Raw genomic sequence first — 12,409 nt, forward strand, 5'->3', positions numbered from 1 at the left:
TGCACAAATCGGTTCCATTCAGTGGTTTTTTTAAGTCGACCTTTCAACTCAGAAAGCTCATTGTACATTGAGTACTCATACGCGTTGTATGACTTGTTTCCAACATTAATATGTATAAATATGTAATTTTTTATTTAAATTTCTTTCTAGATCTGAACTGAGCGAACCCTTTCTCAGTATATTTTTTGGCTCTTCGACAGGCCAAGATATGCATGTGTGCTATCACTATTTCCAATCTCCAAGTTTTCCTAGAGGTCACTTTTACTGAATATTGAAGGAACACTTTGATTTGGGTAATCTTGTAGCAGTCTTATCAGGTCACAACCATGAATAAGAGGCTTTACAAAAGCTTTCAGTTCATATAAAACTTCAACTAAAGCCATAGTTTAGCTACCATGAACTATAAGCCATAAGTTATAGAAATTTTTTGTGTGTGGCTTGGATGAGCATACAGATTCAACATTTCTGAAAATGATCCCTTCACAAACTTCATCCAGCACTTGCCCATTTTTCCATCATAATCTTTTGCTAGCACTTTCTCAATCATTTTTATTATGCGAGTCTTATTGATGTATTTAGTGCTAAGAGGAGCAACTCCAAGAAATAGGCCTCCATTGATGAGTTCAAACCAAGTTTCAACAGTGTTTCTACCACCCCTTTGTAAATGGTATTTGAACCTACCCTCAATTGTGGAACCAATAGGACTATCGAAACAAAATAATTGAAATATCTCATCCATCAGAGGTCAGATTATTATGCGGACCCGATTGGAGTATCAAAACGAGTTTGTTTAAATATCACATCCGCTATGTCGGAGGGTAGAGCATGTGCACAACTTAAAAATCTCCAATATTCTTGAAGTTGCAATATGTAGGATTAAACCAATGATGTGGCATGTGAGACCGCCCAACATCTATTATAATCCATTGTAATATGGTTTCACATTGTTTAAACACTAGAGCCCCTCCTATATTATTATTATAATATGTAAACAATGAAACTATGTTAGATTTGATTGGTTATTACCAAACACCCCTAAATTCTGATTAGAGACAGGAGCATGCTATTTCGATTAATCAACATTAATATGCACATTAAGTCTACATATCTTATCGCCGTTACTTTGCGTCTCTCAATACAAATGCTAATCTTAACATCTTTCAATTTAGGCTGATAAAAAGTTTTAATAAGCAAAATGACTAAAGTACCGAATTCCAAAAAAGACTAATTAAGTGGTGAGCTAATTATATGAAAACAGGGAAAGCCTTTACGCGACTGAATTTTGCACATCATGCAACTATAACGAGCGTAAGTACCCATGCGTTTAATGAAGGACGGAATAAAACACAATTTTTTAACGAAACAGAAAGAAAGAGAAGAATTGGCGAGTTGAGTGGTGATATCAAAATGTAAAGTGAGAAAGTATATTTTAATTAACCTGGGCAGGTTGCGGCGACACGACACGCCGGAGGATAGCCGCATCACACGCGACAGAATTCTTCTGCATCGCTGAGCCCATGTGTCTCTGTGTTGGAACCATAGCCTTAATGATATCGCCTTCAGCATATGCTATAAGAAGAGCACTTCATACTCACAATTATACAAGCAACAGCGACTGGATTGAGTAAAAGAAAGCAGCAGTCCGTCGAGCAAAACCGTTCCGAAATGGAGCGAAAGATGAGAGTGGGATCAGCGCTTCTGATGCTGTACTTTTCATTTCTTCTTATTTCGCTATCCTCCGTCACTGCCCAGCGAAGAAGAGGCTTTCGTTATGGACGGGAGGAGGAATACCGGCATGATGAGAGATCATCAGCGTGTCGGAGGCTGCAGCGGCTAAGTGCCCACGAACCCTCTGAATCCGAATCGCTAAGATCCGAAGGTGGCACCTTCGAGTTGTCGAACCCAGAAGACAACGAGGAATTGGAGTGCGCAGGCGTTGCCTTCTTCAGAAAGACGATCGAAAGGGGCGCCATGTCGCTGCCTCAATATCCCAACGCCCCTCTGCTGCTTTATGTTCACCGAGGTACTCTAATAATACAACTTGTAAGTTCTTTCTGTATGTCGCATGATTCCCTAAATTTGTTATTATTATTATAATTGCTTCTATATGTGCATGTGCAGGTGAGGGCAGACTGGGCATTGTGTTCCCGGGGTGTCCGGAGACTTACAGAGAAGACGAATCTTCGTTTCAAGGGCGATCAAGACGCAGGTCAGAGAGACGAGGGGAAGAAGAGGGCGAGGAAGAAGAAGACTCAAGTCAGAAAGTGAGGCGAGTGAGGAGAGGAGACGTAATAGCCATATTTGCAGGAGCAGCCTACTGGTGTTACAACGATGGCAACGAGCCTCTCCAAATCGTAGCCATTGCCGACGTATCCAACCCTCAAAATCAGGGCCGCAGGAGTTACCGAGTAAGTATCCCACCCAATTAACTAACAATCATCCTTAACTATGTTATAAATTCTTTCATGGCTGACTGAGGGGGTAAAAATGTATACATGTACAGCCCCACCCTCTGGCTGGGCAAGGGTCATCATCTGGTCGCCGTGGTCATGAAGAGGAGGGAGAGGAAGAAGGAAGAGGAAGTGGGGGCAATGTGTTTGCAGGGTTTAGCACGCGCTCTTTGGCTGAAACGTTGGGCGTGGATCATGAAACTGCAAGGAGGCTTCAACAGAATCAGCGATCACGACGCTTTGCGAGGGTTGAACGCGGCCGACGACTCAGGTTACCCGCCCCTCGATCTCGCTCTCTCTCTCCTTACGGGAGACAGAGGCAGTGGGGGAGAGACGATGATGTTGCTGCTGGATTGGTTCAAAATCAAAATAATTCATCTGTAAAGGAGAATGGCGTGGAAGAGCTTGTGTGTGCAATGCGTGTAAGGCACAATGCTGACAACCCGCAGGATGCCGATGTTTACGTAAGAGAGGGGGGACGGATGAATATGGTCAACCGCTTCAAACTTCCTGTACTCAAGTATTTGAGATTAGGAGCCGAGAGGGTTGTTCTGCGCCCGGTAAGCAATAACCTTTATTGATCCGCTTCACTTTTATATATATAATAATGTTAATGTTTCCAAATCAAATGAATGAAATTTGAATGCAGAGAGCAATGTCTGTTCCATGGTGGAGGATGAACGCGCACGCAATAATGTACGTGACTAGAGGGGAGGGGAGAATGGAGGTGGTGGGAGACGAAGGGAGGAATGTGTTTAATGGGCGCGTGAGAGAGGGTCAGTTCATCGTCATTCCCCAATTCTACGCAGTCATCAGGGAAGCAGGAGACGAAGGGTTGGAGTGGATAACGTTCACAACGTCAGACCTGTAAGTATAACCTAATTATTACCACTGCTTCTAATATGATGTACTGTTCAGCAATTATACTCATCATATAAACTGGTATGCATTGCAGTTCTTTGCGGTCGACTCTGGCAGGAAGGCAATCGGTTTTGAAGGCAATGCCGGAGGAAGTGGTGAGAGCCGCTTACAGGATCGACCAAAACGAAGTTGAACAAGTGATGAGGAACAGAGAACGCGACACCTTTATTTTGCCTCCATCATCTACCCGCTCATCCCGTCGATATCAGGCGGACATCATACCAGGTGTCCAGGTGGAATAGAATATTAATATTACCCATGCATTTCACGCACATTCACTGCAACTTTGAATGCATATGTATATATGCATTCTAATCGGAAGATAGGGCTCCCTTTCTCTGCAAATAAATAAGGCAGTAAATGTAATCATAATAATAATTACAGTAACGGATGGACCGTTCCTTCTTGTTCATCTCCCAGTTCACCATTTTCTGGCAATGTTCGTTTGGTTTACTTAATGTCCTCCATAAGTTACGTTTTTTATTCCTTCAGACGATGCAATACCTATAAAAATTAGACATATAAAACAGGGATGTCAGTTGTGTATCTTCAAACATGGCAATGCCACTAAAAATCACACATACGAACTAAAGATAGAGGTTATCTTTTATACCTTCAACATTGAGGATGTTATAGTACAGAGTGCTTAAATATTATCGATACAAACATGGCAATGCCACTAAAAATCACACATACGAACTAAAGATAGAGGTTATCTTTTATACCTTCAACATTGAGGATGTTATAGTACAGAGTGCTTAAATATTATCGATACTACCTTCTGCCTTCTGTTTTACTTCCACGTTGTTGTTGGCACCACTTCCACAATGTTCGAAGCTTGCTAGTTGTCTATTTTATTGCTAGATTGTTATTGGCACCTGGCCTGCATTATTGATCCCACTAAAACTCTAGAACCCTTCCTGGTAATGCAATGATATATTTCCTGATAATGCAATGATATATTTTATTACTGTAAACATGGAAGTCTATCAGGCTTCCTATTTAGATGTGGATTTATATTTTATTCCTGTAAACGTGGAAGTCTATCAGGCTTCCTATTTAGATGTGGATTTGCAAACTAAAGGTATGCCGCTGCTTCCTATTTAGATGTGGATTTGCAAACTAAAGGTATGCCGCTGCTGGATGCAAATTGAATATATGCTTTTACATATATTTTCCCATTTAGACGTTGCTGGATCATTTCGTTTCCAGTTGCTGGGTGAGTTTGCTGCTGCTGCAAACAAACTGAAGGTATGCTTTTACATATATTCAGTTTGCTTTTACATATATCTTCCCCTTTAAAGGTTGTTGGATCACTTTGTTAATATTGTTAACTGAACACTAAAATCCTCTGATTTTTCTACATATAGACTTCTTGATAATGCTCCTCCTAGCAATTCTCCTTAATGTGAGTTCTTTGTTCTTTCTTCGGGTTGTAAAGGGGAAAAAGGTCAAAAACGCTTGACAAGAACTTTTAAAAGTAGTTGTAATCACAAAAAAACCCCAGCAATCCCTAAACATATCCTTCTTTATGACTACTGTCTGTTTTTCTCATGCTATGTTATTTTCAGCACCTTTGCAAATTTTCCATTTGACAATGGCAGTCAACTAATACATGGATGTTAAATAATTGATTGAATGGTCATTCATGCCCAGCTAACATTCCTAAAAATATTAGATACCCTGCCTGTTGATAGGTGAATATTGTGAAAGAATCAGACATACCACAGTGTTGTGAATATTGTGAAAGAATCAGACATACCAGTGTTGGGGTTTGCAAGAGATCACCAACTAAAGTGCAAAGTGATCTTAATTTTTTTTCTCATGCCATGTTATTTTCAGCACCTTTGCAAATTTTCCATTTGACAATGGCAGTCAACTAATACATGGATGTTCAACTAATACATGGATGTTAAATAATTGATTGAATGGTCATTCATGCCCAGCTAACATTCCTAAAAATATGAATGGTCTTTCATGCCCAGCTAACATTCCTAAAAATATGAATGGTCTTTCATGCCCAGCTAACATTCCTAAAAATATGAATGGTCTTTCATGCCCAGCTAACATTCCTAAAAATATTAGATACCTTGCCTGTTGATAGGTGAATAGTCTGAAAGAATCAGACATACCACAATGAGATCACCAACTGAAGTGCAAAGTGATCTTAATTTGTTAAAGTACAACAAATAGTTAAGTAACTGACATTGAAAAAGATCAGAATCTTATAATAACTTTAAAGTATCTCAATCTTAAGAGAGAGATGAATACCAAAGTAATATTAACAAAGTTACTCTTCGTAGAATCTTTGAAAAAATCACTATAATGTTACATAAAAGCCAAATAAACAAATATGCAATCATTATAGCAAGAAATATGATTAGCAAACGCGTTTGCTGATATTTAATACTTGTTTCTATAGAAACATAGTGTCTCCTCACAAATAGTTCTATGGTTACTAGATTGAATAAAAACAAAAGTTTAAACTTTGAGTTAATCATATTCAATTTAAAACCTTTATAAATTTCTAATAATAACAGAACACTGGAAGCCATCTATGTAGAGGATATCTCGGAATGTACACAACTAACCATTATTCATATTGGCCCATGATTTTAGACAAAACAGAGTGCTGATGTAAATATTGGCCAAATGAAAGTAGAAGGAAATAGAAATAAACAAGACCTAAGATAATCGGAGTTACATGGATTTTAGCGGCCTTTGAATTTGTCTTCATCTCTGCGGCTAAACTTGTCGTGACCAATAGCACTCAATGTACACTGTTGCATCGTGAATGGATCCTCCAACAGCGTCTTCACAAAGCCTTGACCAATAGCACTCAATGTACACTGTTGCATCGTGAATGGATCCTCCAACAGCGTCTTCACAAAGCCTTGACCAATAGCACTCAATGTACACTGTTGCATTGTGAATGGATCCTCCAACTGTTGAAATATTATTTTCAACTGCAGGGCCTGTCCTTTGCCATACCTCTGTACCGATGAATCAACAACCATACCTCTGCATTGATGAATCTGCCATTAAACAGCCGCAACTCCAGTCTTTTCCTGAATCAGTCATTACATAGCAATTTATTACGGAATGGTGGTCACTCACGGAATGATGGTAATTTATTGCTGTAGTTGGTAAATGTAGGTAGGATTTTTAATTTTATTTTATTTTAATTCACAGGTATAGTTTTGCTTTTACGGCAAGTAAAAAGAAGTGAAGTTCAGTTTTTTGTTGAATCTGAAAAATGTAATGAAAACACAGCAGTGTGCGTAATTTTTTTTTGGAACAGAGACAGAGCTCTCTTTGTAATGCACAACAGTGCAAAAGTTTTTTTTATGTATGCAGCAGCGTGAATGTATGAATGTAATTTACACACAGCAGTGTAAAATGTTTCAAGGAAGAAACAGAGTGTTACAGCAGCGTGTTACAGCAGCGTTCTGAGCTGAAACAGAGTGTTACAGCAACATTAGTTCTAACCAGAAACAGAGGGTTTTGTAAATGCACAGGAGTGCAGTCACAGCAATGTAGAGTGCAGACACAGCAGTGAAAAATAGCCTGTTGATTTTTCAGAGGAGACAGAGTATTTTGTTTTCTGTAATGTACAGCAGTGCAGACACAGTAATGTATTTTCTGTTTACAGCATGAAGTTTTTTTTTAAGTTTTGAACTGTCTTTAAAGTAGCCTTGTTGAAATCCCTCTGTTAGAGGAAGTACTATACATGAATACAAATTCCCTTTTGCTGTGCATTGTTGAAATTCAGTTTTCAGAAAATATTTTTTTTGTGTTGCTGAAACACTAGTTTCAGCGTTGCTGCAACACCAAACTACGTTGCTGCAACACCAACGCAGAGAACGATTTTTTTTTCTGTTTTTCTGAGTTTTCTGTGTTAAAACAGAGTATAAAAACAGAGCATTTTTGTTGTCTGTCTGTTATGGAATTTTTATAAATTCCCAACATGGTATCAGAGCTAGTCCAGGCTCTTTGAAGTGTCAAAGAAGCTGAAGGAAGGGTTTATTGCTGTAGCAACTTCACCAGCAGAGTGAAGAGAGTCAGTGATTTTTTTTACACAGTCAAGTATTGAAAGAATGGCTAGCACCAGCACTAGTATGGGTATGTTTAACACCCAGCTCCCACAGTTTAATGGGAAAAACTATGACTATTGGGCCATAACCATGAGAGCCGTGTTTATCTCTCAAGATTTATGGGAATTAGTTGAATCTGGGTTTGCAGAACCAGCAGATGAAAATCAATTTAACAACTTAACTCAGGGAGAGAAAGATCTGCTGAAGAGCAATAGGAAGAAGGATGCAAAAGCCATTGTATTGTTGTATCAAGCAGTGGACCAGAGTGTATTTCCAAGAATAGCAGCAGCTAAGACATCCAATGAAGCATGGCAAACTCTCAAGACAGCCTATCAAGGCATGGAGAGAGTGAAGACAGCAAAACTACAATTGCTGAGGAAGGATTTTGAGAATCTGAACATGAAGGAGTCAGACAACATTGACTCATTCTTCACACATGTGATTGGTCTGATCACACAGATGAGGACTCATGGAGAAACCATTGAAGAAAGGAGGATTGTGGAGAAAATATTGAGGGTCTTACCCTCAAAGTTTGATGCGATTGTCACCACCATTGAAGAGACAAAGGATCTCTCAAACTTTTCAGTTGATGAACTACATGCATCACTGATAACACATGAGCAGAGGTTGAGTAGGAATGAATCTCTAGAGCAAGCCTTCAAGACCCAGATGTCTTTTGGAAGAGGAAGAGGTCAAGGCAGAGGAAACAAGAGAGGAAGAGGCAGAAGTCAAAACAGAGGTGGAAGGAACAGCCCAGCAAATGCTCAAGGAAGAGGCAGCAATCCAAATCAGAACCAAGGCCAAGGCAACAGCCAGCAAAGAGGACAACATCATGCTCAAGGACAAAGGTATGAAAAATCCAATGTCCAATGCTATTATTGTAAAAAATATGGGCATTATGCCAGTGAATGTAAAAAGAAGCAGCATGATATGATCAATAGATCTAATGCAAACATTACTAGTGAAAATATCAGCCAAAATAATGTGTTGTTAGCTTGTAATATGGCTGAAACAAACAGTGAAGACATATGGTTTTTAGACTTAGGTTGCAGCAACCATATGACAGGAAACATAGCTTTCTTTTCTGCCCTAGATAAAAATGTGAAATCAGAAGTCACACTAGGAACTGATAGCAAAATTTCTGTTATGGGAAAAGGAGAGGTAAAAATATTTACAAAGCAAGGAGAAAAGAAAACCATAGCAGATGTCTACTATGTCCTTGGAATGAGGTGTAACCTCTTGAGTATTGGACAGCTTGTCCATAAGGGGTACAATGTTTTCTTTAAGAATGATGTATGCACCATTATGGACAGAGCACCCAGCAAGCGATGCATTGCTGAAGTGAAGATGACAAGGAACAGAATGTTCCCTCTTAGAATAAGAGCAGATTTGAAAAATAAAGAAGAAATTGCAGCAGTGACACAAGAGGCTTTCCAAAGCGTGCCAAAGGATGAAAATTGGTTGTGGCACTTGAGATTTGGACATCTCAATTTTGGAGGTCTAAACTTGTTAAGCAGAAAAGGAATGGTAAGAGGATTACCATTGATAGAGAAACCAGACAGCCTTTGTGAAGGTTGCATTTTGGGGAAACAACATAGAGAAAGTTTTCCATCAGGTAAAAGCATAAGGGCAAAGGCACCCTTAGAGATCATCCACTCAGATTTATGTGGACCGATGCAAGCTCCATCATTAGCAGGCAGCCAATATTTCCTAACATTTATTGATGACTTTACAAGAAAAACTTGGGTATATTTCCTTAAGAACAAAAATGAAGTGTTTGAGAAATTTCGAAATTTCAAAGCACTTGTGGAGAACCAAAGTGGGTTGCATATAAAGGTTTTGAGAACTGACAGAGGAGGTGAGTATATCTCCAAGGAATTCCTACGATTTTGTAGAGAAAATGGAATTCAAAAACAGTTTACAGCTAGGTACACTCCACAGCAAAATGGAGTTGCTGAAAGGAAGAATAGGACCATCATGGATATGGCGAGGAGCATGCTGAAGGCAAAGCATTTGCCAAATGATTATTGGGCTGAAGCTGTAAATTGTGCAGTGTATATTTTGAACAGGTGTCCTACAAAAGCAGTGTTGAACAAAGTGTCGGAAGAAGCATGGAGTGGGAGAAAGCAAGGTGTCACCCACTTGAAAGTTTTTGGATGTGTGGCCTATGCACACATTCCGGATCAGCTAAGGAGGAAGTTGGACAGCAAAGGGGAGAAATGTATCTTCATTGGATACAGTGAGGAATCCAAAGCTTACAGGTTGTATATCCCATCTACTAAGAAATTTTTTGTCAGCAGAGATGTTCAGTTCATTGAGGAGGAAGCTTGGGATGGAAGCATAGAGAAAACAGTGAATGTTAAAAACTGTTTGTCTCATGATGAAGATGATGAGGAGGTGGCTGAAATGCATCCCCAAACAGCAGCGCCAACACAAGGACAACAAGAGACACCCTTGAGAAGAAATGAAAGTGCTTCTTCAAGCACACCACAAGGAGGAAATTCAAGTGCTTCTTCAAGCACTTATACACCAAATGAAAGAGGTAAGAAGTTCAGAAATTTAAATGAAATTTATGAACAAGAAGCAGCAAATGAAGGTATGAATTATTTATTTGCTTTATATTGTCATGTTGAAGACCCTATTCATTTCAAAGATGCAATTAAAGATAAGAAATGGATAGAAGCTATGGATGAGGAGATGAATGCCATAGAGAGAAACAAAACATGGGATTTGGTTGAGCTACCAAAAGGCAAAGAAGTCATTGGAGTGAAATGGGTTTACAAGACCAAGAGCAATGCTGAAGGTAAAATAGAAAGACACAAGGCAAGGCTGGTTGTCAAAGGGTACAAGCAGCAATATGGGAGAGATTATGAGGAGACTTTCGCACCGGTTGCAAGAATGGAAACCGTGAGAGCAGTGTTGTCCATAGCAGCTCAAAACAAGTGGAAAGTTTACCAAATGGACGTGAAGTCAGCATTCCTAAATGGAGTGTTAAAGGAAGAGGTTTACATTGAACAACCTCTAGGCTATGAGAAGAAAGGTGAAGAGCACAAAGTGTGCAGATTGAAGAAAGCTCTTTATGGGCTGAAGCAAGCGCCAAGAGCATGGTACAGCAGGATAGATTCCTATCTATTGGATAATGAATTTGACAAGTGTGAAGGAGAACCCACCGTCTACATCAAAGAAAAGGATGGTAAAATTTTAATTGTTGTCTTATATGTTGATGATGTTATTTTCACAGGTAATGATGCTCAGCTCATTGAAAATTTTAAATCAGTCATGAAAGAGGAATTTGAAATGACTGACATGGGTTTCTTGAGATACTTCTTAGGCATAGAAGTAGATCAAAATGAAAAAGGAATTTTTATCTCACAAGCTAGATATGTAAATCAAGTGTTGGGCAGATTTAACATGCAAGAATGCAAAGCAGCGATCACTCCCACAGTAATGGGATTAAAACTCAGCAGAGAGGACAGCAGCAATGATTTTGATCCTAGTTTGTACAAGAGTATTGTTGGCAGCCTTATGTATTTAACAGCTACTAGGCCTGACATTATGTTTGTTGTTAGTTTAATTTCCAGATTCATGGAGAGGGCAAAGGAAGCACATTGGTAGGCAGCAAAAAGAATTCTGAGGTATGTCAAAGGTACCAAAAAGTTTGGAATTTTATATACTACTTCAGAATGTTCAAATTTAGTTGAATACACTTATAGTGATTGGGCTGGAAGTGTAGATGATCGGAAAAGCACTTCCGGTTATGTTTTTCATATGGGTTCAGGAGCCATTTCATGGGCTTCCACGAAACAGCCAATTGTGGACAACAGAAGCAGAGTACGTGGCAGCTACAGCAGCAACATGTCAAGCAGTTTGGATGAGAAGGATGTTAAGGAACTTAGGCCAAGAGCAAGTAAAAGGAACTGTGATTTATTGTGACAACAGTTCTGCTATTGCATTATCCAAAAATTTTGTGTTTCATAAGAGAACGAAACACATTGACACAAGGTTTCATTATATCAGAGAGTTGGTAAATAATGGAGAAATTGTCTTAGTACATTGCAAAACTCAGGAGCAGGTTGCAGACATTCTAACCAAGCCTTTGGGACAGAAAAGTTTTGAATTTTTGAGGAAATGCCTGGGTATGACTGATAACCCAGCAGTTGAAACTAAAGGGGAGTGTTGAAATATTATTTTCAACAGCAGGGCCTGTCCTTTGCCATACCTCTGTACCGATGAATCAACAGCCATACCTCTGCATTGATGAATCTGCCATTAAACAGCCGCAACTCCAGTCTTTTCCTGAATCAGTCATTACACAGCAATTTATTACAGAATGGTGGTCACTCACAGAATGATGGTAATTTATTGTTGTAGTTGGTAAATGTAGGTAGGATTTTTAATTTTATTTTATTTTAATTCACAGGTACAGTTTTGCTTTTACGGCAAGTAAAAAGAAGTGAAGTTCAGTTTTTTGTTGAATCTGAAAAATGCAATGAAAACACAGCAGTGTGTGTAAATTTTTTTTGGAACAGAGACAGAGCTCTCTTTGTAATGCACAGCAGTGCAGAAGTTTTTTTTATGTATGCAGCAGCGTGAATGTATGAATGTAATTTACACACAACAGTGTAAAATGTTTCAAGGAAGAAACAGAGTGTTACAGCAGCGTTCTGAGCTGAAACAGAGTGTTACAGCAACATTAGTTCTAACCAGAAACAGAGGGTTTTGTAAATGCACAGGAGTGCAGTCACAGCAATGCAGAGTGCAGACACAGCAGTGAAAAACAGCCTGTTGATTTTTCAGAGGAGACAGAGTATTTTGTTTTCTGTAATGTACAGCAGTGCAGACACAGTAATGTATTTTCTGTTTACAGCATGAAGTTTTTTTTTAAGTTTTGAACTGTCTTTAAAGTAGCCTTGTAGAAATCCCTCTGTTAGAGGAAGTATTATA

General features: G+C 39.1%; 1 protein-coding gene across 1 annotated transcript; it reads left to right on the forward strand.

The window, feature by feature from the left end:
- The first annotated feature begins 1,615 nt into the window (after positions 1-1,615).
- On the forward strand, positions 1,616-3,783 carry LOC149166928 (11S globulin seed storage protein Ana o 2.0101-like). The gene is made up of 5 exons (XM_089432825.1): positions 1,616-2,023; positions 2,122-2,408; positions 2,504-3,010; positions 3,100-3,317; positions 3,406-3,783. The coding sequence occupies exons 1-5, from the start codon at positions 1,666-1,668 to the stop codon at positions 3,611-3,613; spliced, it is 1,578 nt and encodes a 525-aa protein (XP_089288951.1). The 5' UTR covers positions 1,616-1,665; the 3' UTR covers positions 3,614-3,783.
- Positions 3,784-12,409: the final 8,626 nt, after the last annotated feature.

Source organism: Pinus tabuliformis, chromosome 5_1, assembly GCF_031772625.1.
Source record: "Pinus tabuliformis cultivar Carrire ecotype Pingquan chromosome 5_1, CPIR1, whole genome shotgun sequence".
Lineage (NCBI taxonomy): Eukaryota > Viridiplantae > Streptophyta > Pinopsida > Pinales > Pinaceae > Pinus > Pinus tabuliformis.

Bases quoted from the DNA above. Each gene is read 5' to 3' on its own strand.
- LOC149166928 (XM_089432825.1), top strand. From the start codon at position 1,666: ATGGAGCGAAAGATGAGAGTGGGATCAGCGCTTCTGATGCTGTACTTT. The intron at 3,011-3,099 runs GTAAGCAATAAC...ATTTGAATGCAG, and splicing joins AGAGGGTTGTTCTGCGCCCG to AGAGCAATGTCTGTTCCATG. The intron at 3,318-3,405 runs GTAAGTATAACC...TATGCATTGCAG, and splicing joins ACGTTCACAACGTCAGACCT to TTCTTTGCGGTCGACTCTGG.